We start from the raw sequence: 14,904 nt of genomic DNA on the forward strand, positions 1-14,904 counted from the left end.
TAACTTCCCTAGATTTACAGAGGCAACAGGTGTGGGATTTTGGCTCAGGTCCATTTCTAGTTATTAATGATTAAATTTACTTCACCCTCATCCTTTTGAAAACATGTGCTATGTTCTCTGCCTCAATGCCTTTCTGTGGTAGTGAGTCTCAAAGCTCATGATACACTGTGCAAAATAATATTTCCTTTCATGCCTTAAGTGGACTGATTCTCCAGTTTCTAACTTTATAAGACAAAATGAAAAGGAGCAAATCATCACTTTTCATTATGGACACCCTTGTTCATAAAGCTTTATGCCCCATCACACTTCTGTCCTTTGCAGGCTAAATAACCCTAGTCTAAGCAGCCTCCCATCATCCCGTTCTTTCAACCTGCTGTCATCAGTCAATATCCTGTTCAGAATTTGCAGGTTTCATATCCAACCCATTACTCACAAGAACTCATTACACTGCATGGAAACAATCACCCTAAGGAGATGGACTGGAGGACCTAATAGGTCATTCCTATCCCCAATTTATATGAGCACGAACATAAGGATAGTAAATCTGAATAAAACCTGGGGGGATAATACTGAAGGAGATAAAGTATTTGGCAAAATGTCTTCTTCAGGACACTGAACCATTTGTCTGCAGGATTTCATTAAGCTTTACTATCCGTGCCTCTACCTATAAATATGTCTATTGCCTTGAGGTCTTGGCAATAAATAGTAATGTAACTAAAATCGCCTTAAATCTATGACAGGTTAGAGAGTTGTTTCTTTGTAAGGTGGAGAACTCCTGTCACTGAGCTGGTACTGGATGACCCCAATAAATATGAAGTGTCTCTTTTAACAATTTTGTATTCAGAGCCTTCTCCCTCTCTCTCCATCCAGTTGTGTGATGACTACAGATGTTTCCGCATGGGACCTGAATCAATGGAAGTTTGTGTTGTGAATTGCTGGACTGAGAGACAACAGGAATTACAAGTAAACAGGCAATGTGCACATTGTGTAAAGTTCCCTTTTGCTGAGGGTGTTAAGGACAGTTATGACAATGCAAGTAATGGGCAGGTTACATCAGTCTTGGTTCTGGAACGAGGGCCTGCAGTAGGGCCTCAAGCAGCTAGCTAACAGCAGCTGACACCCCTAATCAGCCATATGGTCTTATTGCCTGAGTGGCATTGCCAGGACTGTTCTGAAGATCACTAGTGGCACTCAGCCGGGGATTCTCAACGTGTATGCCCACAGCGTCAATCACTCCTGTACCTGCCTTGTTCTCACCCTTGCTTCAGTCCTGTTCCTGCCTTGCTCCTACCCTGCTCCAGTCCACTCCAGCCCTGCTCGGTTTCTGACTCCTGGTTCCTGACCCTCAGCTCTGGCTCCTGGATCTTGACCCTAGCACCAGGCTGGATAGTGGCTGCTCCAAGCACTAGGCTTGACTGCCCATGCCCTGGTCTATGACATCTTGTGGCAGAGCTACAGTGTGTGCAAAGCTGCTTTATCTATTGCACATATTAACTATTATTCCTTAGGAGCCACTTCTCTGGCCATGTACAGCCAGCTGCTTCAGTTGCTTTTCTTTATGTTTTGTGGGGCCCTGTCTTGAAGACAGGCCTTTGTGGTGACTCACAGCACACAGTGTATTGTGTTGTGGAAAGGCTCTTTAAAATTAGTCATAGAAGCTCTGTGAGCCTCCCTCAGTAGTTACAATAATGTAAGTTATTTCCCGGCTTATTCAGTCAACTGGGGGAGTGTGGGATACCTAGAGCTATCATGAAGGACCCCTCTCCAGTGACTGGGAGTCTCTTCCCATCCCTCATAGGCATTTTGATGCTGACATGGGAGTGGTTTTGTTTCTTAAACAAGAAAAACAACAGTCCACCTCCTCCCCACCCCAGGGTTGCACATTGGAAGACAGACCAGCCAAGCGTAGGGGGCTGCAAAGGGTAGCAAGCAGGGGGAGTTCATCTGCTGGTGCTCTTAGGTTAAAAGCACCTGAATATGCCTGGAAACAACTGTCTTCTGCATATCTCTATCTGGATCCAAAAACTATCATGGCATTCTGTCGCCTGCATGGCTCAGAAGCGAGCATATCCACTCTGCTGGGTTGGGTCCTTTGAAGATGATGCAGACATTTTAGGCAGGGGTAAAGGAGTTCAAACTTTCCAAAACAAAGCAACAGAACCCTTCTTGTTACATAATGAAACACCTGAAGGTGTCAAGGTCATTTGAACATACTTGGCCAAGTAACTATTCCTTACTGACATCTGCAAATATAACATCTCTTCATCATCTTGCCCAGAGAGCTCTTATTTTCAGTAATGCTAGTCAGTGCACTATACACAGAATCAGATCTCAGTCAGTTAACGTGCTATAAGGCTGTGGTCAAAGGTCTGGTGTCCCCGACAGCAAACTGGATCTAAAGTCTATGGCAGATCCTTGGATCCTGCAGCACTCTGGTGGAGCAGCCTGGAAACGCTGTAGCAGCTTCATATAAATATTAAAAATTGAGGGGTTTATTTAATTAAAATTGAAATGGGATATTATAGTAATTGCTGTCACCCTTGTGATATTCATTCCATGCTGTCCTCACCTTTTGACAAGGTACAGCTGGATGTCAGAAGTTATCAGAGGGGACGCTGGAGGTTTTGGCAGCTGAGTAAGGGTCAGTTAGAACATTAAGCACCTGGGGAGGTGATGGAGTCAGATTAGGATGATAGGGTAAGTATTTTAGCTGTGTCCGTGAAACTGATCATTAGTGAAATAATTACAAAGGTTATCTTGAGGCTACAGAGTACACCACCCTTTGGTAGGGGTGGGTCAGTCCACACCTCTCTCTGTCAGACTGTCAGCAGAATTACAGCGTCGGTTTACATTCAGTCTGTGTTTTTTACATTTTCTTCACAACTATGAAAAATAAATTTACAACCCCCCCAAATCTTAGATTCTCCTGCAAAGGTGGATTCCACATCAGATACTGCCCCTATGATACCATGGAATATATAGGACCCTGACTCTAGCTGACTCAAGACTTTAGTATTCACAATTTTCCTTATATTGTCTAGTTTTAAGACTGCAGAGAACCAGGATAAACTCCAAGACTTGTGTAAATGCCAAAGAATGATACATCATTTGTTGCACAGTCTAGTTCATCCTACCGCTCTGTTAAGTCCAATACCACAGCCTGGAAATGGTCAACAGCCCTTTTGCCATTTACTTCAGTGGGAGCAGGAGCAGGGCTCTGACTGTGTTTAAATTTGAAAGCTGAGCTTTGTTGCTGCCCGTTTTTAAGGAACAAAGAGGACAAGACACTGTACCTCTCCCCATTTTTTTCCAGCCACATCTCTTCTGTGTTCCCGTTGGACCCAAAGAGAGTCATGTAAATATTGGTATCTGTTCCAGCATGTTGGATGTCGCCAGTCACAACTGTAACTTCATATAGAATCTGAAAAGGATTGAAACAATCATGAAGCATCTCACTGCAAACAGCTGATCTTGATCCAAACAAAAGCCTAAGCAAAAAGCTAGTCAGGCTCTGCAGTTTGTCTCCTTCTTTAAGTGCAGTTATCATAGCACAGTACCTTTAAGATCAGTTCCCTTCCTACTAATATTTTCTATTGCAAAGGTACTGGCCGAAACGTATTATGAAATATTTTCCTTTTTCATCAGCTAACCCTTTTTAGTGGGTTTTGACAGCCCACACAATGTGTCTGAGTGTGAGAGAGACTCTGTTATTACTACACACACACACGCTTTGGAAGTGATAGGCATCTGATGAACTGCAGAGGCAGGTGATAAATGGCAATGATCATACAGCTTTGTCTATTTCATCTGCACTCTGCCCAAAAATCCACCTCCCTCTAGACCAGGGATTCGCAACCTTTCAGAAGAGGGGTGCCGAGTCTTCATTTAGAAGGGCTCTTTCTATAAATCTATAATATATAACTAAACTACCGTTGTATGTAAAGTAAACAAGGTTTTTAAATGTTTAAGAAGCTTCATTTAAAATTAAATAAAAATGCAGAGCCCCCTGGACCGGTGGCCAGCACTCGCGCAGTGTGAGTGCCAGTGAAAATCAGCTCGCGTGCTGTCTTTGGCACGCGTGCCATAGGTTGCCTACCCCTGCTCTAGACTGTTCCGATATTCCAGTCCCTCAAGCAGCTTCAAACTGCTGCCACTTTAAAAAATCAACTTGCTAGGAAAATGTTCGTTTCTTCCCCTCAAATACAGTATCCCCTCAATCCACCTCCCTAAATGTTACGACTCTGATGCCCAAAGTGGACAATTTTCAGCCCTGCTTCAGTGACAGGTTTAAAGCCTGATACGTATCTCATCACACTGCATGGTAAAAATTGGGTTTCTTAGCCATGGCAAAGTGGAGATTCCCACTTTCCCAGTGAGATACACAGCACTTACATCTAGCTCTGGAAGGTCCCAAGATATCACACTTTAAAGTCGTGCCAGCTTATTCATAGGAAGCTACTTGGGGTCATTTTCAACATATTAGTTTTACTTTATTCTCTTTCTCTGAGACGTGAACAGCTGGACTCATGGGGTAAAATATTTCAAAAGCACCTAAGTGATTTAGGTCCCTGAGTCCCAATGCTCCATGGGACTTTGGTTAACATTTTCAAAAAGCACCTAAGTGACTTAGAAGTCCCTCTGAAAGTCAATGGGACTTAGTTACCTAAGTCACTTAGGCACTTTTGCAGATGTTTTACCTGGTAACTAAGGCACTTGGGTTTATCAGTGGAGGGATATCTGAAACTGTCCCAGTACACTGTACTCCTTATTGGTGGGATATATTATATGGGTTTTATAGGCATCAGTCATGGATGCCACATTATTCAAGAGTGTTAAAGGAATAGAAGGGAAAATAAATTAAATTATGAGGCAGCTGCACAGGAGGTAAAGAAAAATCATACCATTAACTTTCCAAAAATAGTTAAGGCTGCCAGTCCTCACCAGTGCCAACACATTTGGAGTTTCTGATCCAAGCCATTTATAAGGACAAAATATGTTATGGACTGTTTGAAAAGTGAAACCTACACTTCAGTATTTGAACTCTCAGCTCCGTGTCACCATCCCTAATTTTCCCTAAATCTTCCAGCAAGATTCTGGCATAACATCACATATGAGAGTTCAGGTGAGTGGAATTACTTTTGGCAAACTTAAGGAAGTGGTGGGCAACACTGGACTTTTAATGTAAAACTAATCTTAAACCTTAATTAGCATCAATATTGATTTATGGATGACAGATTAGAGGAGGTCTCTGGTATGAGTCTTTGAAAGCTGTCAAGGTGGAAGTTAAAGAACTGGTGGAACATTTCAGATAAAGTAGATCTTAGCCCCAGTTTTCTGCCCAAAGTCTTCTTTATGAGTGTGCTAGGTTCTACTGTTGAAGACTGTGTGCAGTGGCTGTGTCTGTCAGTAAAAAATGTTGTTATACTTCTGTTTGGGGTACAAAAAAGATTTTATGAGTAAATCTCATTTAGTTGGAAGTCAGAAGAAATGTATGAAATTACTGTTTTACTAGCAGGGTGATTTAGGAATATAGATTTACCAACAGAGATTTCAGACCAACACTGTATTATTGTCTCACTCATCATACATTATTGTCTGCTAGTATTTCCATTATGAATCCTATTTCCAAGGACTGCATAATTCAGCCTTCTTTAATTTGTATTGGTTTAAAATATAGCACATATCATCTCATCTCAAATGTATATATAAATATATAGTGGTTTTTGTCTTTCCTTTTTAATTTTTCTAGGCTACATTTGATTTAAATCATATGGTACTTGATTCAGAGATAAGCAAAGCTATAAAAGTCTCATGGTTTCCAGATGCCTTTTTTTAACTGAGCAAAAACAAAAAGAAATGTTTTTTTGAAACACAAACTGTGTACAGAAACTGTGTACACACAAAAAGTCACATCTTACTTTGTTAACTTTGAAATGATTTCCCGTGCATACAAAATAACAGATTAGAATTATTTTTTTTTAGAATTGTATATATATATATACAGTGCTTTATAACATGTAATGATACTAAACAAAACTCATAAATAAATAATAAAGATACTTTTTAAAAACAAGAAACTCAAACCTCATGTAGAAAGTACAGTAGTTTACAAATGTATTCACTGTAGTTATGTTACAATCTGTTACCATATATGGCACATAAACACATATATAGATGTAGGTTTTAATTTAACTGCTAAAGAGTAAAAAGATCTTAGAACATACCTTGTGGCCAATGGTAATACAATCTGCATCCAGGATGTTGAAGACACGTGAAGTGAGACCATCCCCGCGGTCCCTGGCCAGCCAGCATTTACAGACAAAGGTATACATGACCCCTTTAGTGGGCACAATCAGTGTTAGCTCTTCTACCAGCCAGGAGCTCTCTGGTGTGGCACCATCATGACCCAGCTATGACGTTCGGACAGATAAAAACATTGATTGTTAAAGGAAATACAGACATATCCAGGGATCCTAATAGGAAGTGATCAGATCAGATGTTTTAACTGGTAATGACAGCCAAAGCCAGTTTATTTCATGTACTGCTGAAATGCAGCCACCTCCAGGAGGAACAGAACAGCTGTAAAACAATGCATGACATTTCTACATGAAAGAAAGGATGTCAGGATCCTCGGCAGGTAATATTAGTTAAGGTGCTCAGATATCATACTGATAGGCATTAAAACCTAGACCTAGACAGAAGTGAAGGACAACGTAAATATGTTGGGAGGGAGGAGGGAGGGAGTGATATTAAATAGCCAGAAAGAAACTGCCCATATTGAAACAGGGGGAGGGATAACTCAGTGGTTTGAGCATTGGCCTCCCAAACCCAGGGTGGTGAGCTCAGGGCCACCCAGAGGATTCAGCGGGCCTGGGGTCTTCAGCGGCTGGGAGCCCCCGCTTTGGCAGTAATGCGGCGGTGGGGGGCCCTTCTGCTCTGGGACCCACCTCTGAAATGCACTGAAGACCCATGACGGGGGCCCCCTGTTGCCGAATTACCACCGAAGACCCGGCACTTCGGCGGCGAGTCCCGCTTTGGCGGTAATTCAGCGGTGGGGGCAGAAGGACCTCCCTGCGCCCAGAGTGGAAGAAGCTCTGGGGGCCCGGGTCCCACAAGAATTTTCCAGGGCTCAGGCCCCACAAGAATTTTCCAGGGCCCCCAGAGCGAAAAACTCTCGTGGGGTCCCCTACAGGACCTGGGGCAAATTGCCCCACTTGCCCCCCTCTCTGGGCGGCCCTGGGTGAGCTCAATCCTTAAGGGAGCCGCTTAGGGATCTGGGGAAAAAATCTGTCTGGGAATTGGTCCTGCTTTGAGCAGGGGGTCAGACTAGATGACCTCCTGAGGTCCCTTCCATGAACACCTCTATTGTTCCCAAAAGTCCCACATCTATTATGGCATCACCCCCTTCCACTCCAACAATTACAGTTATGACCACCCCCATGTTGGCTCCTCTTAGTTTGCATTTTCTTCCCTACCATTCCTCATGTTCACACCCTGCAAGACCATACACCCCCTCCCATACACACATCAACCTCCTCCGCCATATATATGTCTGTATATAAAAAATATATATTGGATTGCTTCCCTCTTCCCTAACTTTGGTATGTGGCTCATTTTCTTGAATTATAAGCTCTTCAGGGCAGGGACTGTGTCTGCTTCTCTCAATGGGGCCCCAGTGTTGACCAGCATCTCTGACAGGGTCTCAGGAAGGCTGGTCCAGTGGGCACTAGCTTAGAAAATAGGAGACCTAGGTTCAAATCCCTGCACTACCATAGGCTTTCTGTATGACCTTGGACAAGTCACCTAGTCTCTCTGTGCCTCAGTTCCCCATCTGTAAAATAGGGATAATGGTCCTTCCATAGCTCCCCAGGGATGTGATGAGGATAAATACGTTAAAGAGGCATGGAGGGTATGTCTACACTGCAATTAAAACATCCATGGCACTCGGTGCCTGGGTTAGCTGACTTGGGCTTAGGCTGCATGGCTAAAAATAGCAATGTAGACATTTGGAGCTGGGCTCTGAAACTCTTTCCCTCCCTCAGAAAGCCCAGACATCTACATGATGACTTTAGAGCCCCACAGCCAGAGTCAAACCCTCAGATACTAGGGTAGATGGGGCCATCTGCATACCTTAGATAGATAGCTGAAAGCTGGTCCCTCACACAACACGGTAACTCCAGCGCTAGGCTGGGCACTGATTCAGTACTGACTCAGGGTGAAGAATGCCTCAGATTTAGTTATCATCATTCTGCAGCTCCTTGAAGGGTCTCCCAGCCTTAGCCTATGAGATCTGTCAACATCACAGCCAGAGATGGGACGGCTGCAGTCAACTGCTAATCCTTCAAACTCCTCTCCAAGAACATATGTGTCACTGTTAAATAACTGGGGAGACTCATTTCAGTACATCCATATCAGCATAATTATGTATCCCAATCACAAAAAGAAAACCTCTCTGTCAGTCATTCTAATGAACAATCTGTTCACAAAAGATGGGAAATAAGAGCTGCCTACAGTTCAGTATTTTCAAAGCAAAACTTATGCATCATTAAGAGTTACAGAAATCTTAGCTCTCAACTTTTACAAATTATTTTCTGAACCACTCTAAATAGCTAACAACTTTTTAAGAAAAACAGCTCTATCGAGGATGACAGGTCCTGGTATCTTACTCCACCCAAAACCAAATGATCATTTCATCCAACAGTCTCAACCATCACTCCTATTAGTAATATTATTAGAATGTTAATGTCTGTGCAGCTGCAGAAAATTAGAGCTAACCCCTAGGGAAATTCAAGTCTACAGTGGATGCAATAATTCTCGGATTCCGAGGGGGTGTGGGGAATAGGAATATAGCATTTGCTTTTCTGCACCCTCCCTGCCAACTCAGCGGCCCTTATGAGAACATGTGCACTGTTTCTTTAAATCTGTAGTAAGATGCCAGGAATGAGGAGGATGGGGAAGGCCTAGCAAGCAGATACAGAGTAGCTTTAGGGGAAATTCTGTTGGGACTCCTGTGAAAGTCTGCTTCTCATCTCGATTCATTACAAATGTCCCACTAGGCATCATTCTGGGACACCTCTTGACACCAGTATTTGCATTCTGGGCTACCTTTGAGAATCCAGAAGACCAACAGACTTTCATCGGTCCCCTAGGGTGACCAGGTGTCTGGTTTTCGACTGGAATACCCAGTTGAAAAGGGATTCTGGAGACTCATCGGGTCATTGAATGTCCGGTTTGCAGCGCCGTGCAGGGGAGCTGGCAGGCTCCCTGCTAGCTTCCGCACTGCACAGCTCCTGGGAAGCAGATGGCATGTCCCCCCCCCGGCTCCTATGCATAGAGGCAACAGGGGAACCATGGCCAATGGGAGCTGCGAGGGTAGCGCCTGTGGATGGGGCAGCACGCAAAGCCTGACTGCCCCTACACATAGGAGCTGGAGAAGGAACATGCTGCTGCTTCTGGGAACTGCTTGAGATAAGAGCCACCCAGAGCCTGCACCCCTGACCCCGCCCTGTGCCCTGACCCCCTGCCCCAGCCCTGATCCCCCTCTCACCCTCTGAACCCCTCAGTCCCAGCCTGGAGCACCCTCCCTCACTCTGAACCCCCCAGCCTGGAGCCCCTTTCTGTATCCCAAATCCCTCAGCCCCACATCAGAACCCCCCCCAACCAGAGCTCTCACCCCTACACACACCCCAAGCTCCTCCCTCACCCTGAACCCCTCATTTCTGGCCCCACCCCAGAACCCGCACCCCTCCTCAGCCCAAAGCCCATAGCTCCTCCTACACCCCAACCCCCTGCCTCAGTCCAGAGCCCCCTCCCATACTCCAAAACCCTCAGCTCCCCCCACTAGCCCAGATCCTCCTCCTGCACCCCAAACCCCTCATCTTGGTCCCCACTCCAGAGCCTGCACCCCAGCCAGAGCCCTCACCGCTTTCTCATTCCAACCATCTCAGCCTGGAGCCCCCTCCTGCATTCTGAACTCTTCCTTTCTGGCCCCACTCCAGAGCCCACAACCCCAGCCGGAGCCTTCACCCCCTCCTGCACACCAGCCCCCTGAGCCAGCGCAGTGAAAACGAGTGAGTGAGTGAGGGTGGGGAGAGCGATCAACAGAGGGAGGGGGGATGGAATGAGTGGGGGGTGGGGTCTCAGAGAAGGGGCGGGGCATGGATGGGGCCTCGGAGGAGGGGCGGGGCAGGCGTGAGGAAAGGGTGTTCGGTTTTGTGCAAGTAGAAAGTTGGCAACGCTAAGGTTTTAAACATTGTTCTGAGGACCAGAGCTAAACTTAGTTCAGTGCTGAATAACCACTACAACATGGTCAGTGGGGCATTCAGAACATAACTCTGGGATTATTTAATTTTGAGTTTTCTTAGCAGGTTACTTTTGAGCCTGCAGGAATGGTAAATAGCTGTCATAGTCGTTCCTTTTCTAAATGAATTGTGCAATAAGCCCCATCAATATATTGCATGGTCTTAAGTCATAATAACACCAGAGGATAATCTCTGAACATAGGGCCGTAATGACCACCTAGGAAGACTGATGATATTTCTAGCTGGGATGCTGAAAGGATCCTAACGAAGCAGAATTTCATAGAGATTTGGGTGCCTAATCCCACAGCTCCTTTGAAAATCCTAGTCACCATTATTATTTCTCAGAGTCTAAAGTTTGATAGGCTCTTCATAATACTGCCCTTAGGAGCCTACAATCAAATTTCTGATGTGACACAACAATAGGGTAAAATAAAACAACAGAAAGGGAAAGAACAGACAAAGGTCACAGCAAAGAGTTAGGGTCTGATGCTCAGAGGTGCTGAGACTCCCCTGGACTCATGAGAGCAGAGGATGCTCAGCGTCTTTCCAGATCAGGTCCTTATTCAGTAAGGGCCAGCGCACAGCACAGTGGGGCAGAATCTGCAATGACGAAATGAACTCAGCTCTTTCTTGTAGGTATCATGTCAGAAGTGGATCTTGGGGAGGGATTTGAATGAAGAGAGGACTAGTTTCCTGGCATATCAGCTCAGGAAAGACACCTCATGCATAGGGGGAAATGTGGAATTTTAAATAATATTGTGATTCTCTGTGGCAGTCGAAATCAAAGATGCTGGGCTATTTTTTCTTTATTAGGAGAAAAATGAATGAACATGAGTTTAAGAAAGCACGGTTCAGTTTTCACCAAGTGCCTGCCTGTTGTTTCCTGTGACTACCAGGTGCCCACATTATTTTTATTTCAATGTGTAAATTAAAATTTATCAATACAGAGTTTTAGAGATGTAGGCAGAAGAGGCAGCAAAGGGGCCCTCTCATATCACTCAAATCTTCGTTGTTTCTATCTTTAGAGAAAGCAGAATAAAAATGCATTATTACAAACTGCATCACAGTGCAGATATCACTATGCCAGTCAAACAGAGTACAGAGACTATTCCAGCATCTTCTGCAATATACTATGTTATTTCTGCTCAAGAATTTATGTCTATATCCTCTCACGTTCTGCTAATAGCAAGCACATGTTTCTTCGCCTGCACCATGTGTTCTTCGCCTTTACCAAGGAGATAGCTAGCAATTTTCTTCCCCAGTACCTAAAGGGTACAATACTGTACAAGAAAATAAGCACAAGTGCCATGGCCACCAGTGCAGAATGGCATGTGGATGTCATAGCTGAGATGCATTTTAACCAGGAGAGACTTTCCAGGCACAGGGGACTGCATGAAAAGAGGCACGAAACCATGAGTGGGTGACTATCAAAACAGAGTCAGGGCACATTAAAAAGGACAAGTGGGCAAATGAATAGGAGGGTGGATAGGATAATGATAGGGCCTATTGAGGCTTTGGGAGCCCAAGTGGCCAGAGGCTAACTTAAAAGCTGTGCATTATTTCTTGATTTTTCTTCTTCCTCCTCTTCTCTCTCAATTTCATCTTCGCATCATTTCCTCCCCCCACCTTCCCTTTTCCTCTCTATTATATTCTCCCCTCATCCTGCCTGTCCCTCTCCTCATAGTGTCCCTACCTCCTTCACACTTCCTTCTCCGGTTCCCCATTCCCTCTCTTTCTCCCACCATTCCTGCCCATTGCTTTATCCCTCTTTCCCCAAACTCCTGATTTTCTCACCTTTCCTTTTTCACAGTTTGGCAGCAGACAGTATTTGCTCACCCACAACTTACCTGCCCAGGTCAGAGGTACATTTACATATAAACATACACTGGAGGAAGAGAGGGAAGACGTGTTATATATTTGCCTAACTTTGAAAATCTGCACCAAAAATGCTTGGATACAAATTGGCCTAAAGTTAATAACTAGGCACTTAGAGTGCATTAAGAAACTGGCTTGATAATAAACTAAAACTATTTTTATTCTGCTTTCTCTAAAGATAGAAACAACGAAGATTTGAGTGATATGAGAGGGCCCCTTTGCTGCCTCTTCTGGCTTGATAATAAACTAAAATAAACTATCAGAGAGCACAGCTCAAGGTGTCAGAATGCATTGCTTGAATGAAAGTTAATGGTAGCATTTCACTCTAACCATTACCTGCTGCAACAGAGCATGCAAGTTCAGAGATTTTCAATTTGTTTAGGAATTCTCTCCCTTTGTATATTTCACTCCTCATCCTCTGGACAAATTTTTTTTAAAAAGGCTTTGCAGCACATCTGGAAGGTTAACAGCAATAGCTGGGCACAGCCTGGAATGGACTGCCTACTGAAATCCTCAGTCCTGGTGGGCTTCAGCTAGCAGATAGACTGCAGTACTTGTGGGACTTGGGTAGACTTTCAGGAGGTGATAGCTGCCATGTGGAACAAGAATTATGTATATTTTGAAGATTCATACTACATTTAAACTCAGTGATGGGGAGTTTATGTAAATTCTGTCTCCCTGAGCCATAATAACAATAAAAAAAGAAAGGTTCCTTCTCTAGGATCTCTGATTTGTACACATTGATTATGAGCCATGATTAATTCTCTTTTGTGAGGCCCTCCAAGCTGTGAAAACAATTTCCATGTTTAGCTAGAAAATTATACAAGATGCTTTTCTCACTGGAGGCGGTTTATGAAACCCAACTGGAAGCACTGCAAAAATCAACAAGGGAAAAGGTGAACAGAGAATAGGAGCCTGGAAATTTTGACTGCATCTGTGGATAAATTATAACTGCACCAGATAAAAAAACAAATTTACATTGAAGATGTTAAAACAACCGTCTTATAGAAGAGCAACTGTCCTTTTATTAGAGATGGGACAAAACTAGGGCATCAATTGCAAAGCCATTTACATTTTGCAGATTTTGAACCTGCCCTCTAAAGTCTTGGTTCTAAGCCAGATGCAAAACCAGAAGGGACTTATTTGCCGAATTTGGTTTGGGTGTAGTTGAAATCTTGTGAGAGAACAACTTGAGAGAACCCCAGTTTCTATTCTGGATCCAAATACCTCCTCTTTTGCCCTTTTCTAACTATACTGCAGATAGGTGAAACATGCTTCATTCAAGCCTCCAATGACCACTCTTCGTTCACACAGTACCTCCAATTTTTTGATCTCCCCAACATCTAATCCCATAACAGAGAACTTCTCCACGGAGCCATCAGCAAACTCTTTCTTTCCTTTTGGGAGATCCAGCCACAGTCTGCCTGTCTGCACTTTCTGAGGACCCATAATGATGATGTAAACTCGGCTGTCGGTGCTTGAATCGTATTCTGTGCCAGTAGTGATGATGAGATGATACGGAATCACTGCAACAGACAAAGTTCCATTAATCAGAAAACATGTACAGAGATGCAAGGGTACCAACATCTCTAGTACCAATGGTCTGATCCTAAAAGGTGCGGAGTGCCTCCTAAGAGGTGTTGAGTAATCTCAGTTTGTGAGGTGCACATCATCTTGCAGGACTGGGCTATGAATGGGTGCTGGGAAATTTTCCCATATGCACACAAACAGGGCCAAATTCTGCCTTGACTTACCTCTCATGCAGCCCCATTCACTTTCGTAAGGTTCCACAGGGTGCATTTCAGTGTAAAATTTTCCTGTGTAGACTAAGGACCTGATTCTGATTTACATTAAGGGACCTTAGTGTCAACGAGACTCAGGTCCTACATCTTTAATAGGCCAGCAGACCAAAGAGTTCACACACTCTTAGGATAATAAAGGCACATAAAACTCTGTTAGATCCAAGCCAAACAGAATCATTGACTGAACATCCTCAGTACCACTGTAGTTCCTCCTTGTTCTTTATTCAAGGATCACTTTGATACACGTGGCACTTTCAGGGCTCCAGTGTCCCTTTATATAATCAAGGTAAACTATGAATAGTCTAATATTAAAGATTAGACATTGAATAATATTTATACATAATATAATATGTATTAGGGGGAAAACCCTTCAGACCATAGCTTTGGAGCTTCCCTAGGTAGTTTCATAATGGTTTTGAAACATTTCAGTGCAGCCGTTAGTAGGGAAGAACTGTTTCCCCAGTGCCTGGCTGCTTTTCAAGTGGTTTCCAGGAGCCCATTTGGGTAGGTCTGTTGGATGGTGAAGAGTAAGATGATGAATACACCTATGATTTCTCAGAACGTCACGCCAAGCTGTACAACATATTCACAACAAAACTCAAAACTCTGTGAAATGTGCCTCAGCACAAACTCCAAACTTGGCCCAAGTTAATCAACAGGTTTTTTGGGGGGGTGACAGGAGGGGGTGGCATTATCTGATTAAAATATGACCATACAGATCATTGTTGCAACCACGGTTATATTTTTGTAACACATCTTGTACAAAATGTGGCATGTAAGATGTCTATGAAAAGGTTAAGATTTGCTGGATATGATTATGCTATCTGTATGCATGTATCAGTTTTGTATTTGAAGTTTTAATTATTGGCTCTATAACTGGATTTCAAATGTTTGCTCCTGGGATAACGCCCACAAGGTAGCCAGCC

The 14,904-nt window shown here is 43.8% G+C and overlaps 1 protein-coding gene across 1 annotated transcript in view; it reads right to left on the bottom strand.

Moving 5' to 3' along the window:
• The window catches only part of LOXHD1 (lipoxygenase homology PLAT domains 1), a 209,944-nt gene that overhangs the window by 51,377 nt on the left and 143,663 nt on the right, over positions 1 to 14,904 (bottom strand). Inside the window, exons 32-34 of the mRNA XM_050943268.1 lie at positions 13,494 to 13,702; positions 6,225 to 6,410; positions 3,294 to 3,421 (exon numbers count right to left, since the gene is read on the bottom strand). Coding sequence (XP_050799225.1) covers positions 3,294 to 3,421; positions 6,225 to 6,410; positions 13,494 to 13,702 — 523 coding nt within the window. The remainder of the gene's footprint in view (positions 1 to 3,293; positions 3,422 to 6,224; positions 6,411 to 13,493; positions 13,703 to 14,904) is intronic.

The sequence above is a fragment of the Gopherus flavomarginatus genome, chromosome 3 (assembly GCF_025201925.1).
Source record: "Gopherus flavomarginatus isolate rGopFla2 chromosome 3, rGopFla2.mat.asm, whole genome shotgun sequence".
Lineage (NCBI taxonomy): Eukaryota > Metazoa > Chordata > Testudines > Testudinidae > Gopherus > Gopherus flavomarginatus.